The following is a 16039-nucleotide window of genomic DNA, read 5'->3' as shown; positions in this document are numbered from 1 at the left end:
TGGAGTTCTGTAAAGCCAGGAAGTATCAAAAGAAACAAAGAAGAGGATTCTGCAAACAATAGTGGGAAGTATACTTACATGTGGTGCAGAAGGATGGACCATGGGGGAGCGGCAAAGAAGCAGAGTACAGGCAGCCGAGATGGATGGAGGGCAGCCAGGATATGTAGAACAGGGTAGAGAAAAAATGAGTAAATTAGGATGACAATGGGTATGGAACAACCAGTCGTGCAGAAAATTGAGAATAGAGCTCTCCAGTGGTATAGCCTTGGGTACGGAGTATGGAGCAAGGACTATGGCCAATAGCAATCCTGAAATGGTCGTCACCAGGAAGGAGGATGTGTGGACAGTCGAGATTAATATGGAAATCGGGAGTAATTACACTGATAAGGAAGAAAGATCTGAAAGAGAAAGACTGCCATGATCGTGAAGGCTGGCGAATGGGAATACAGGACAACTGCTGACGAGTGGGGAAGCCCTTAAAAGTAAAAATGAAATCCTTCTTTCCTGGCACCAAGGGGACCATCGAGCGTAATGTCCCCCATTGACGCCATCAGCTGTACCACATCCTGTGTGATTCAGTGCGAAGATATTCAAGGCTTAATCCAGTATATGTAGGGTACGATAAGGGGAAAAAACTTTCGAATTCAACCAGGCAAATGGACGAGCTTTGTTTATAAGTGTATAGAACACATGGACCACTTGCAATGGGTATTGAACACAAATTTTATTTTGCCTAAGATTCATAGATTTCTCGAAGGCTCTTGACTCAGTTTCTACAAAACCTGTACCAAAGGCTCTTACACAACCAGGCACTAATTCAGGGAACATGAATATACTGAATAATATGTACAACATTTCTCGTGAACAAAATTCGCTAGATCACCAGGAATTTCAGATTTGATACAGGAATCAGACAAGGGGACCTCGTATCGTGAAAACTACACTACTGGCCATAAAAATTGCTACACGAAGAAGAAATGAAGATGATAAGTGGGTATTCATTGGAACAAATATATTACACTAGAACTGACATGTGATTACATTTTCACGCAATTTGGGTGCATAGATCCTGAGAAATCAGTACCCAGAACAACCACCTCTGGCCGTAATAACCGCCTTGATACGCCTGGACATTGAGTCAAACAGAGCTTGAATGGCGTGTACAGATACAGTTGCCCATGCAGCTTCAACACGATACCACAGTTCATCAAGAGTAGTGACTAGCGTATTGTGACGAGCCAGTTGTTCGACTACCATTGACCAGACGTTTTCAGTGGTGAGAGATGTGGAGAACGTGCTGGCCAGAGCAGCAGTCGAAAATTTTCTGTATCCAGAAAGGCCCGTACAGGATCTGCAACTTGCGGTCGTGCATTATCCTGCTGAAATGTGGGGTTTCGCAGGGATCGAATGAAGGGTAGAGCCACGGGTCGTAACACATCTAAAATGTAACGTCCACTGTTCAAAGTGCTGTCAGTGCGAACAAGAGGTGACCGACACGTGTAACCAGTGGCACCCCATACCATCACGTCGGGTCATACGTCAGTATGGCGATGACGCATACACGCTTCCAATGGGCGTTCACTTCCATATCGCCAAAAACGGATGCGACCATCATGATGATGTAAACAGAACCTGGATTCATCGGAAAAAATAACGTTTTGCCATTCGTGCACCCAGGCTCATCGTTGAGTACACCATCGCAGGCGCTCCTGTCTGTGGTGCAGCGTCAAGGGTAATGGTCTCCGAGCTGATAGTCCATGCTGCTGCGAACGTCGTAGAACTGTTCGTGCACATGGTTGTTGTCTTGCAAACGTCCCCATCTGTTGACTCAGGGATCAAGACGTGGCTGCACGATCCGTTACAGCCATGCGGATAAGATGCCTGTCATCTGGACTGCTAGTGATACGAGGCCGTTGGGATCCAGCACGGCGTTCCGTATTACCCTCCTGAACCCACCGATTCCATATTCTGCTAACAGTCATTGGAACTCGCCCAACGCGAGCAGCAATGTCGCGATACGATAAATCACAAGCGCGGTAGGCTACAATCCGACCTTTATCAAAGTCGGAAACGCGATGGTACGCATTTCTCCTCTTTCACGAGGCATCAAAACAACGTTTCGCCAGGCAACGCCGCTCAACTGCTGTTTGTGTATGAGAAATCGGTTGGAAACATTCCTCACGTCAGCACGTTGCAGGTGTCGCCACCGGCGCCAACCTTGTGTGAATGCTCTGAAAAGCTAATCATTTGCATATCACAGCATTTTCTTCCTGTCAGTTAAATTTCGCGTCTCTAGCACGTCATCTTCGTGATGTAGCTATTTTGATGGCCAGTAGTGTATTTTCAGCAGTGTAGAAGAAGCTTACTTAGCAAAAAACGGCTTGCGATCCAGAAAGGACGAACTATGGAAGTCATGAGTGTGGTGAAAACATTTTTAAATCAATTCATTCACGAAGAACAGCGGGCTCTTGAGAGGGTAGTCATATGACTTTCTGATGAATTTTACTATTAAGGGCAGTTAAAGATACTATATAAGAAAAAAGTGGAGAGTTACAACAGCGGACTTATGATATTTCCTTGAGATACACTGGATGTTACCTTCGCTTCACATGACGCCTCTCTGTTGAGAATGGCACACTAAGTTGTTTTAGTTAGGAAGTCTTCAATCCAGTCGCTTGTGTTTTCGTATCCGCATGGATTTGGTTTACTAGACAACAGTGCGAAAGTGAGCAAGTTGGGTTTCAGACGATCGGTTTTATCGGAAACCTAGTTGATTCCTACATGCGAGTTTTTCAAATAGTTCAAATGGCTCCGAGCACTATGAGACTTAGCTTCTGAGGTCATGAGTACCCTAGAACTTAGAACTACATAAACCCAACTAACCTAAGGACATCACACACATCTATGCCCGAGGCAGGATTCGAACCTGCGACCATATCGGTCGCGCGCGTTTCCAGACTGTAGCGCCTAGAACCGCTCGGCCACCCCGGCCGGCAAAACCTCTGCATCTCTTGCATTACAAATACGCTCCATTTTCTAGTCACATGACTTCTTTCAGCGATCTTCGGTATGCTGAAGCATACAAGCAGCCAGTTCCTCCATATACGTACTTAATTTACAAAAATGTAATGGGCATTGCTGGAGTGTCTGCGGCCTTTTCTCTGTCAAGTAATTCGAGTGGATTTTTAGTTCTACTCTGACATACTTTTATATATGTAAATTTTGCTTTCAAACGACGGTGTAAGTCACTACTACTGGTGATTCTTTTTAATGAAGTAGTTTCGGAATACGTGATGTAGCACTTCGGTCTCAATTTTATCTGTCTTCTCGTTCAATGAAAATCTGAACAGACAACATCGTTCCATTTACCGATTTTATGAGCCCGCTGGAAAATAGTGCCTCCAAATTTTTCAAGAGAAAGTTATTCAGGCTTTTTAAGTAAAACAAACGATATTAACATTCTACGTCTTTATTCTTCATGCCTACATATCTGCAACTGCCTGCCGCTAGAGAGTCTCCGACATGGCGGTGTGTAACGTAACTGAGTGCGTGAGAAACAGCGTGCTGTGATCATCTTTCGAATTCGAAGAATTTGACCACACACCGAATAACCTCGCCTTCGCCCGCCCGGTTGGCCGTGCAGGTTTAACGCACGGCGGATTTGTGCCGAGGTCCGGTGAGCCAGCCAGTCTGTGGATGGTTTTAGGCGGTTTTCCATCTGCCTCGGCAAATGCGGGCTGGTTACCCTTACTGCACCTTAGCTACGCTATGTCGGCGATTGCTGCGCATACAAGTTCTCAAATTAAAACTGTGTGCCCGACCGAGACTCGAACTCGGGACCTTTGCCTTTCGCGGGCAAGTGCTCTACCATCTGAGCTACTGAAGCACGACTCACGGCCGGTCCTCACAGCTTTACTTCTGCCAGTATTTCGTCTCCTACCTTCCAAACTTTACAGAAGCTCTCCTGCGAACCTTGCAAGGGTGGTCAACCGGGTCCACCGTGGGCCGAACCGCACAATAACCCGGGGTTCGGTGCGGGGCGGCGGAGGGGTGAAGTGGACTGCGGTAGTCGTCGTGGGGTTGTAGACCACTGCGGCTGCGGCAGGCACGGAGCCTCTCCGTCGTTTCTACGTCCCCGGTTGACATAACGTAACCTTCCCTTCATCTTGACAATGCCATACGACACACGAGCGCTGCGACATCTCCAACAATCCGACGCCTTGAGTTCACTGTCATCGATCAGTTTCCAAAACTAATAGAACGCTTTCGAGGACTTCACTTTGATAGTGATGAAACGGTGCAAGCAGAGGTGATGTTGTGACTCCGTCAAACATTCAACAGTGACAATATCAAAAAATGGCCACTACTTATGGTACATGCGTCACCAGGACGCCTATGTTGAGAAATAAAAGTGTAAACATGAAGAATATAGATGCAGAATATTAATCATGTTTTCTTTTATTTAAAAAACCTTAAGATTTTTAACATATTCGGGGGCATTACTTTTCAGCACACCTTCGTACATTGCACCGAAGCTCTTCTGCCAACTCAGCAGATAAGATTCACTGAATGGTTCTTCCACAGCTGATCTTCCGTTTGTTTTGGTCACTTTTAGTGATCTCATTCTGTAGTTTGTCTCCGCTATTCAAAATATCATTGTATGTACGTGCTAGAGAAAAGTATGGACATTTTGCCGGTTATTAGCTGTGTGCTTACAATGCCTAACCACACTACTACAAAAGAAACTTGAGTATAAATCAGTAAACGAAACAGAACATTCTAAATTATTGTGGTAAGGTACTATGGGACCAAACTACTTAATCTAATTTAAACTAACTTACGCTAAGGACGACACACACACCCATGCCCGAGGCAGGATTCCAACCTACAACCGTAGCGGTCGCGCGGTTCCAGACTGCAGCGCCTAGAACCGCTCGGCCACCCCTGCGGGCAAAATCTCTGCATCTCTTGCATTACAAACATTACATTATTTTACATGAAAATATGAAAACGTTGATTTTGCAAAAACAGACATAATGTCTTATGGGACAACAGCAATCAGTGATTTTATAATGTTACTTAAAAACCGTCTTGATTGCAAATATTTTTATTCGTATGACCGGTTTCGGTTCATTCAGAACCATCTTCAGATCTGATATTTCAGTTACAGGAGTAACCCGTCCAAATCCAGCAGTTTTCACATGCTACATGATGTGACGTAGCATGGAAAAACTGCTGGTTTTGGACGGGTTACTCCTGTAACTGAAATATCAGATCTGAAGATGGTTCTGAATGAACCGAAACCGGTCATACGAATAAAAATATTTGCAATCAAAACGGTTTTTAAGTAACATTATGAAAACGTTGACTTGCTTTTCCACTTTTCATTCTGGAATGTGGGTACCGTACTGAGGTAAGTCGTCACCGAGCAAACAGTAATAAGGATAATATATAGTGTTCACTGTGAAATCCATTCCAAATTGGTCTTTAAACAGTACATTTACTCCACTATGTAGTTTATCAACGAATAATCACACTTTCTAAAACAACCGTCTCATTCTTAAATATTATTAAGGGAGAAGAAAGAACGTGATTATTCAGCACTCAGTCTTAGCCTAGCACAGAAAGAAGTGAATAAATAACTTAACAGATAATAAAATTAACTTTGATTAATAATTAGCTAAAAAAACACGAACTGTAATCATGTCTGCGTGACAACTCTTTTACTTCATAGAATTCCTGAATGTATAATGAAATGGTTTGTGTGTGTGTGTGTGTGTGTGTGTGTGTGTGTGTGTGTGTGTGAGAGAGAGAGAGAGAGAGAGAGAGAGAGAGAGAGAGAGTGAGATAGAGAGAGAGCTGTATACACCGCAGACGAAAGTTTCGCGAACACCGATGGCTGGGACCTTTTACTAGATGTATGACGGTGTTCTCCCGCTGAATATGTAATAAATGTGAGTTGTAAAAGGTCCCTGAAGATAGTGAAGGTATCATCGAAACCGCTCGCAAATATGGAAAAACTAAAATTCATAGCTTAAGGTATTACAATTACTGCACATTTATATACATCTGCTGTCTGTGTTGCGATCAGGAAATGGATGTAAGGAATTTGTCATGAGAATGCTCATTACGGAACCATGTCTTACAATGAGAGAGTGCACTGTAATTTTGAGACACTCCTTCCGTATTACAGTGAGAGACTTTGGAACTAAATTAAGCCAAAGTAAACTAAGATTGTGAGCCAAGGAGCTAAACTAAACGGATCACCTTACAGTTGATGTGTCTTCTTCAGTTTTTTCATACTTATAGGATCTTAAGCTTGGTGCCTGGGTATTAGTTACATAAAGCAGTACTACACAATTCTTTAAATAAATTGTCTTTCAGGATCAGAAAATTAATTTTAAAACATTTCGACACAATTTATATTTTGGCCGATGGCTGAGTGCATTTTCTGGTAGCTGAGTGCTTAACGTAAACATCTAGTAATCATAAAGTCTTTCTTCCAATCTCATTGGTAGCGCGTAGTGTGAAAATCTTGGAAACGTGATATCGACGGTACGAATCTCACAAGTTCCCGCGTTTTTCTTTCTTTTCAATTGCAGTCTGTATTTATTATCAAATGAAAATATTAAGTGACACTGCATCAAAAATTCTTAATAAAATTTACATTTTTTAAAAAATGTTTAGTTACTAGTCGTACGAAAATAAATTAAAATTTAGTACAGACATACGATATGTCTTATTGTTAAATGAAAAAATTATATAGCCTAATTCAAAAATACGTTCCATCTCTGGAAACAAAAAGTATTTCATTTTCTACTTTATGTTTCGTATTTTTGTAGCAATTTCAGTTTCTTTTAATGTGATCAGTAACTAAGGACAACGCAGTAGCTGGAGAGTGCAGAAAAATAGTCTATCTCAGGGAAGCGTCTTGGCTCCACTTCTATTCAACATTTATACCAACGACCAGCCATTGACCCTGGGCACAAGGAGATTCTTATATGCAAATGACCTAACCCTTGCTACGTAGAGTACATGCTTTGAAACAGTGGAAAGAAACCTGACAACTGCACTTAGAACACTGTCAAGCCACTACAGTCGGAACTAACTCAGACCAAACTCTTCGAACACTCAAGTGTTTGCCTTTCATTTAAGGAACAGCTAATCGCGAGCTACATGTTGAATGGTAAGGCCTCCAATTGCAGCATCATCACGCCTCTAAATATTTGGGAGTCACTATCGACAGAACTCTGACATTCAAAACCTAATTCGCAAACTAGTGGGGATGCAGTGGGGCTCACATCCACAAACTATTCGCTCTTCTGCAACGGAACTGCGCTTTTCTACTGCCGAATATGCTTCCCCAGTCTGCTACAGGTCATCTCATGCCAGACATGCTCTCAACGAAACCTGCAGGTTGATCACAGGTCGCTTAAGACCTGCCCCAACTGGTAAGCTCTACTACCTGGCTGGAATAGCGCCACCATGGGTATGCAGAGCAGTGGCTGCCAACAAGCAGACAGAAAGTGGAACATAATCCACCACAGCAACGGCTGAGCTCGCGAAAGAAAATTCGAGAAGCTCACCATTTCTCCAGAGAAGTCAAGGCTGGAGTTTTGGAAGAAGTCGACGCCTCACCTGCAGACGCCAGAAGCTGAAGAACTACCACCTGGACACAATGAAATCTGGCTGGTGTGGAAATTTGTAAACAGATCACAATCAGGAGTTGGACGATCCAGAGACAACCTGAAGAGATGGGGCTTCATAACAGAAGATACGTCCTGTGATTGTGGACAAGGACAAACCAGAATCCACATGTTTCAGTGTCCTTTGTGCCCTATATCCTGCACGAAGAATGATCTCCTGCAAGCCACTCCAAGCGGCACATGTAATATAAATATAATTTGTATGTATATACTGTATGTGTGTATGGCTACTGTATATTTGTATGTTTCTGACTCGAGAATACACATAGTAACCAAAAATAAAAAGATGTAATTTTTTGTTAAATGTTAAGTTTCAGTATATCTTATTTTCAATTTCCATTTGTTAGTAAATATGGTACTGTAATAAAAGTGAGAAAAGTTTGTTGAAGGAGAGATTCGAACCATTGGCATACAATTACAAGACATGTACGCTACGCACCTTTTTCCTAGTGTGTGGTCGTGCGGTAGCGTTCTCGCTTCCCGCGTCCGGGTTCCCGGGTTCCATTCCTGGCGGGGTCAGGGATTTTCTCTGCCTAGCGATGGCTAGGTGTTGTGTGTTGTCCTTAGGTTAGTTAGGTTTAAGTAGTTCTAAGTTCTAGGGGACTGATGACCATAGATGTTAAGTCCCATATTGCTCAGAGCCAACCTAGTGTGTGGCTTTCGTCTACTTTCTGACATAGACTAGCAGTCATGTTAAGAATTTCAGCATATAAAAATTATTTATAATAAATAGCATCGACTATTACCGACAATACTTTTATTAAATTAATAACAAAGACCCAGAATCTCTTAGAAAACAAAGGATGGAAAAAAGAGAATTGGAGTTAGATAGATGTGAACCTGCTACTTTTCGCTTGAATGTTTACGACACTTCTTTTTCCTGATCGCTTTCTTTACGTAAAAATATATAAATAAAAAAGTTTCAGAATGCAACAATGAGTCGAACACAGACCCTCCGTCCCACATGTAAACGTCCTTTTCTGATACTAAAACTCAAGCGTAAACTGTATCTCCAAAAAATACAGCAAGTCAGCAGAAAACGTCAGAAAATGTAAATGGGGAAAACTGACCGTTCCTTGTAGGCGGACGGAAGGTAGGGACGATGGGAGATGAACGCATGTGCGGCGGCGCCTCCGGCTTGTTAATAGGGCGGGATGTAGGGGGAGGGGGTGGAGGGGGGGGCGGAATTGGCAGGAGTCGACTACACGCGACCTGTCCTTAGCGTCTTCAACCGGAAGCCGCCAAGAACGGACAATAATGGAAGGAGATAGTTACAATCTTGAAATTCCATCATGAATCACAGCAGTAGTAGGTAACGGAGAGGGGAAACGCAAGACAAGGACAGTGCGGTAGCAGGCGTTGCGCCTGCCAGGCGCTTGAAGTAATGTGAGAGAGTGGTAGAAGTGACCCTCTATAGCAGTCGGACTAACCGCACCAGGCATACATCGCGGAAGTAATTCGAGGAATAGGCGCGGTAGCGTGGAGGTCGTTCAATCACCACATGTGCATTCTGTAGGAGGGTCCAAAGACCGAGCCGCGATATGACCCCGTCACACAGCTATGAGCGACTATGTCATTTAGTTCGAACTATTTGGCACTTAACAGCATTTGGGAATCTTCTAATCTTCAAAGGCGATTTTGTATGAGTTTTATGAGAACTGCGTTGTTCTGCTTTAGGAAATTTACGAGGGTCAGTCAAAAAGTAATGCCTCCTATTTTTTTTTCTACGTTTAATTGTCAGGAAATTTAAATGCAATTACATAGGTTGAAAACCACAACATTGAGGATCATTTTGTCATTTTTCAATGTAATCTCCGCCCATCTCTACAGTTTTGGTCCATCTTTGAACAAGGGCATGTATCCCAGCACGTTAAAAATCACAGCTCTGCTTCCTAAGCCATTGACGCACGGATGTTTTGACGGCCTCCTCATCTTCAAAATGAATCCCACGATGAGCTTCTTTTAGTGGCCCGAACAGATGGAAGTCTGATGGTGCCAGGTCAGGGCTGTATGGGGGATGAGGCAAAACTTCCCATCCAATTTTGACAATCTCGTCAGAGGTGTGACGACTGGTGTGTGGTCTTGCATTGTCATGCAAAAGAAAAACATCTGCCATTGATTTTGTTGGGCGAACTCGCTGAAGACGTGCTTTAAGTTTTTTGAGGGTTGTGACGTATTGAACAGAATTTATTGTGCATCCCTGCTCCAAAAAATCAACCAGAATCACACCGTCTGTATCCCAGAAAACTGTTGCCGTCACTTTCCCTGCCGATCGCACAGTTTTGAATTTTTTCTTCCTCGGCGAGCTTGTGTGACGCCACTCCATTGACTGCCTCTTTGATTCGGGTTCAAAAAAATGCACCCATGTTTCGTCCTCGGTCACAATTTTTTTCAGAAACTCATCTCCCTCCAAACGGAAGCGCTGCAAGTGTTGGGAGGCTATTGTTTTCCTTGCCTCTTTATTCTGATCGGTTAACATTCTTGGAACCCACCGTGCACAAACTTTTGAGTACCCCAATTGTTTAATAATCGTGATCACACTGCCTTTACTAAGAGAAATAATGCGACACACTTCATCTGCAGTCACCCGACGGTCACCACGAATGATGTCATCAACTTGCTGAATGTTGTGTGGAGTCACTGCACTCACCGGCCTGCCGCTCCGCTTTTCGTCAGTCAACGGTGTTTGCCCTTCAGCTTCCTTACAACGACGAACCCATCGTCTAACAGTGCTGACATCCACTGTCACTTCTTCAGTCTTTCATGAATGCGTATGGGCGTTTCACCTTCTGCATTAAAGAATTCAATCACACAACGCTGTCTCAAACGAACATCGATGTCGGCCATCTTACAAACTTCTGCTGTGCTGCCACCTGTTGACACAGAAAGTTACTGCAGTGGATTGCAGAAGAAGGTTTGAGGAATGGCGCCAAATTCAAATTTTTCACTTAACTTAATTTTTTTAAGTAGAAAAAAAATGGGAGGCATTACTTTTTGACCGACCCTCGTACTATCGACACAGCTCCAAATTTTATAAATTTGAAGAAAATCGAAGAAATTCCTTTGAAAGAACTTCTTAGCAGGAAAAGGCGAGGCGCAGCGCCGGACAGCGAGACGCACCGGAAGACATCCTCCGTGTCCTCGCTGAGGTCCTCCGCGTGAAGCAGCACCTCCCCGCTCAGCTCCCGCAGTAGCGCGTCCACTTTGGGTCTGGCCAAGTAGAATTGCACCATCTGTCAACACACACACATCCGCACACCTCCTAATTAGCAAAGAGAATGTCTCCAGCATCTTACCTGATAGGAAAGCTGTTTAACTACGAGAGGCGCTCAATAAGCAAAGCAACACTTATTTTCTCGGAAAATTTCGGTTGAAAAAATGTGGAATTTCTTTGGGCATCGTGGAATATTCCAGTTTCAGACCCTCTAATTTCATGAAGTTCATATGGGCACTATACTAGCCTTCAGAATAGCTTCTGTAACGGAGGTGAGTTCCAAGCATGAACTCTCATTGATGTTTCTTTTGACAGATAACCAAAGCATCGCAGATTTTCATAGACTCTTGCAGAATGTCTACGGAGACTTGGAGGTAAACAAAAACACGGTGAGACATTGGTCGAGACGTCTGTCATCATCGCAACGAGGTCACGTAAACTTGTCCGGTCACCCGCGTGGTGACCGGCCGCACAGAGCTGTGAACATTGAAACGTGTGGACACTCTCATTCGAACTGACTGATGAAACACAAACCTCGCTGCGCTCCTAGATGTTTCTGTTGTACCAACACACTCGTCCATCAGTTGGAGTACCCAAATGTGTGTATCTTCTGGTTTCCGCACTGCCTAACAGAAGACTATAAAAAGCAACAAAGGACCATCCGTGCGGAGTGCTGGCGCGTTGTGAGGCTGATTGTGACAATTTTTTGTCGGTCATCGTCAGAGATGAGTAAAATGGAAATGACCGTATGGCGTCGTTGGCCGGGAGTCCCCAGACGGGAAGTTCGGCCGCCAAGTGCAAGTCTTATTGAGTGCGACGCCACGTTGGGCGACTTGCGCGTCGACAATGGGGATGAAATGATGATGAGGACAGCACAACATCCACTCCCTGCAGGGAGAAAATCTCCCTCCCCAGCCGGGAATCGAACCCGGGCTCCTGTGTGTGGTATTCTAACGCGCTGACCGTTCTGCTATTGGGGCGGATAGAGGCGAGTAAACATGCGTTCATCACTTCGAACCGGAAACAAAACTGCAGTTCATGGGTTCTCCTCTGAAGAAAAAGTTCAAAGCCGCTCCATCAGCTATAAAGAAATGATCACGGTCTTCTGGAACTGAAGGAATTATTCTGTATGATGTCCTCCCCCACGGTGCAGCAATCAACCCTCAAGCGTACAAACTGAAGAAATGACTTCGGAGTCTTCGTTGCCACAAAAATGCAAACGAACTTCTCCTTTGCTATGCCAACAAGAGGAGCTCACAAAATTTCATTGGACTGTTTGTAAGGTGTCAGGCAAATCCAACACCTTCCATGAAAACCCTGACATGATAAGCAAATCCAGTAGTATGTCACATAGCTCCGAATAAATCGTGACATTAAATTAACCAAAGTAATACGAGTAACGGGTGAGCAAATGGAATAGCACAGACTAACACAAGAATGCCTAAATGCATATCATACCTTCCCACCGTGAGACAGACGCAGTTCCGAGGGGAGAAACGAGAACAGAAGCCGAGAGCAGAACCGTGTTAAGCTAGAAGGCCCTACGATAGGGGATGGACTGGACACCCATGTCGCCAGCTAACCATTAGGACGACACCACCCGAATGTTTTAGCGTGAGACTTTTTCGCGTCTCTGTTACGTCAACGACCACCCCCCAGCCTATGTTAAAAGCTACAGCCCTCCAGAAAACCAGTATAGATCTTACGATAACACAAAAAGGGCCAGACCACCCGCAAGTATTAGCGTGAGACTTTTTCACCTCTCTGTTACGTCAAGGACCACCCCCCCCCCCCAACCCATGTTAAAAGATAGAGCTCTCCAGAAGAACAGTATAGATCTTACGATAACGCTAAAAGGATCACACCAGTTGCAAGTTTTAGCGTGAGACTTTTACGCGTCTCTGTTACGTTGCAAACTTTAAAAACATCGCCCCACCACGAAAAGTATAACGTTTCTCTTTGGATAGACAGACTTTTTGTAGGCGGAGCTTAAGGTTAACATTGTGACCCTGATTGTTCAGATGAGAACACAGCCAGATAGTTTTTTTTAAAAAAAAAAAAAACAACGTTGGTAAATGGTAGTAAGGAGAAGCTAGGAGAGGAGAGTTACTTCCGAGACGGCAAGGTGAGCGGAGCTGTGCTGCCTGCTACCGCCCTGACGCTGCCTAAACACCGACAAGGTAATCAACGCACGCGATGCCGCATTTTTGAGCGCATAAGGCTTCACTCAGAACTGCAGAAGTCTCATCTGTTACACCCCCTTTTTTGGCGTAATACTAGTGTCGATCGTAAATTAAAGCTCATGGTGTTCACATTTGCCACTTGAAGTAAAAATCTGAAACGCGATGATTTCTCTGTTATATAATTATTGAGAAGCCACATCAGCCACAGTTATTTACGACAAGTTAGATAAGTAATTAAAGATAATTGAGGGTCACTGTAGACCATTTTGATAGTTTTCTCTTTTGTGAAACTTAACTTAAATCTAGATTATAGATGTGATATGGCATAGGTCATCCTTCGATCCATTGTAGAACTTGGAAACCCATTCAGGAAATATTCGTTCACATTTTTGTTGAACGCAGTTGGTTTTTACCATCCTGTATTAAAACACTTCCTTTTATCAATAGTGCAATTTATAAACAATGTTTTGTGAGTAGAATAAAATTTCCAATGGTAAACTTAACTGCTTTTTCGACGTTATTTTACCAGCTAACTAAAAATAGGAAAGCCTTGAACCCCTTCCACTAAATTTAGTTAGTATTAAGATTCTTTTACACGGAGTGCAGCGGAGCTGACGCTGAAATCATTAAGTATTCAGTTATATCATCGCTAGTCTCACTGAACTCTTCTGAATTTTACATGTCATGTGTGGTCTGGCGTCTCCTTACCAGCAGCAGGTCCCAGGTTCAAACTAGTCAATTCCCTAAAAAAAAACCACGCTCAGAGCGTCGTTGCGCGAAAGTGGTAGGGAGACACGATATAGAACAATCAGACACCACCATGAATGTTTAGATGTTCTTCTCGTCCACCCTACAGTCTGGATCTCGCACCTTCTGACTTCCATGTTTACAGCTCAAAGAAGGGTGCACCCTGCAATAAGTAGTACGTAGGCATGGGGCGAGTTGGCAGTGGGCGACTGCACGAAGCATGGCCACAGCGTCTCCAACACCACCAATCAACTGGAAGCCGACAAGAAGGTACAGTGAAAGAATTGATGCAGCAAGACTTTGGCTTTCACGTCGACCAATAGGATGGGACCATGTGGGCATACAGGCTCCCCCCTGTAAGGTGGCTTAAGGCCGTCGCGTTGAACGGAGATTATGTTGAAAAACAGGACTTTGTAGACAAAAGGCTTGGGAATAATGTGCTGTATTGGAATCCTGAATAAAGCCTCTCCACTTTCAGGAAAAAAGTATTGCTTTACTCACTGAAAGCTCCTCGTAGATAAACTATTTGATCAACCGTATCTGGACGTCCCTATCTAATACAATATTTACCACTATATGTTACGCCTGGCGTACCTGCTGGTACAAAAGGAAGTGGGGAGGTACAGTCAATAGAGAAGCAATAACAACAGAATGGGTCGGCCAGGAGAACTCAGTGACTCCGAATGTGGATGTCACCTGACTAACAAATCCATCAGGGACATTGCAAGCCCTCTAAAGCTGCCAAAGTCGACTGTTGCTGATGTAACTATGAAGTGGAATCTCGAAGCAACAGCTGAACCAAGACTAGGCAGGTCTCATGTACTGACAGATGACTTTAGAGTATTATGGAGGGTGGTTCCAAAAAATAACATGAAACCAACGGAAGGAATCACTCGTGACGTACAAGGTGCTTCCACCCGTTCAGCTGTCACAATGACTGTACTTAGGTAGTTAAAAATAATGGGTTACAATTATCGAGCAGCTCCTCTTGAGATATATAAGGGGTGTTCAAAAAGAAACGAGCCGGAGGCATAATTACAGAAACCAGTAGCTGTATGTTAGAAGTCTTGACCCTGGCTGTTGAGGCACTTGTCCCACTGTGATACAAGGCGTTGAATGGGTGTCTCATAAAATTGCCGGGGCTGCGATGTTAACCAGTTCCGCACGTACAGCTGGACGTCGTCGTCCTAGGGAATCGTTTGCCCCTCAGAGCCTTTTTAAGGGGGGGCAGAAATGGCGTAATGTCAGGGAGAGAGGACCGGACTGTATGGTGGATGCCCGAGAACCTCCCATTGGAATTTCTGCAGGAATGCCGCGACTGTGTTGGCCGTATGAGGCTTTGCATTGTCGTGGAGCAGCCCACGGGTGAGATTGCCTGGTCCTTTTGATTTGATCGCTTGGCGACGGGTGGTCAAGGTTAGCGAGTGACGCTGGCATTCGCTGTTGTGCCGTGCTGTAGGAAGTGAATCGGAAGGAGGCCATCTTGCTCAAAGAAGAACGTCAGCATAACCTTTCCTGAACTCTTATGGACGACGACGTCCAGCTGTACGCGCAGTACTGGTTAACATCGCAGTCCCGGGAATTTTATGAGTCAGCCATTCGCCGCCTTGTGTCACTGTGGGACAAGTACCTCAACATACCTAACATACAGGTACTAAAGTGAAATGATAATTAAGTCGAAACCCTTAGCTGCAGACAGGTGTTGATATACATGAATGGGGAAAGTTCAAAATGTGTGCCCCGACCGGGACTCGAACCTGGGATCTCCTGCATACATGCCAGACACTCTATCCATCTGAGCCACAGAGGATAGTGCGACTGCAGGGACTCAGCAGTTTAGTCTGGAGCGAGTAATGAGTGAAGGGGCAAATATCTATTTGGAGCACTAAGAATGTAGGTTGTGGACAGTTGGGAATGTGGGTCTCACGGGAAGCGTGCATGGACAAGTGCCCTCGGTGGCTCGGATGGATAGAGCGTCTGCGAAGTAAGCAGGAGATCCCGGGTTCGAGTCATGGTCAGGGCACACATTTTCAACTGTCCCCATTGATGTATATCAACAGCTGTCGGCAGCTGAGGGTTTCGATTTAATTATTATTTCATTCTAGAGAAGCTGCACAGCCATCAATGGTATCTGTTCTTTCGGGAACAGATACTATCTTCACATACGGGTACTGGTTTCTGTAATTATG

The 16039-nt window shown here is 44.2% G+C and overlaps 1 protein-coding gene across 1 annotated transcript in view; it reads right to left on the bottom strand.

Annotated features, from left to right (window-relative positions):
* Positions 1-16039, bottom strand: part of LOC126267654 (odorant receptor 83a-like) — a 177450-nt gene that overhangs the window by 121511 nt on the left and 39900 nt on the right. The window contains exon 3 of the mRNA XM_049972954.1: positions 10827-10939. Coding sequence (XP_049828911.1) covers positions 10827-10939 — 113 coding nt within the window. The remainder of the gene's footprint in view (positions 1-10826; positions 10940-16039) is intronic.

Source organism: Schistocerca gregaria, chromosome 4 (assembly GCF_023897955.1).
Source record: "Schistocerca gregaria isolate iqSchGreg1 chromosome 4, iqSchGreg1.2, whole genome shotgun sequence".
In the NCBI taxonomy this organism is placed as follows: Eukaryota; Metazoa; Arthropoda; class Insecta; order Orthoptera; family Acrididae; genus Schistocerca; species Schistocerca gregaria.
This window is presented reverse-complemented; position numbering and strand designations above follow the sequence as displayed.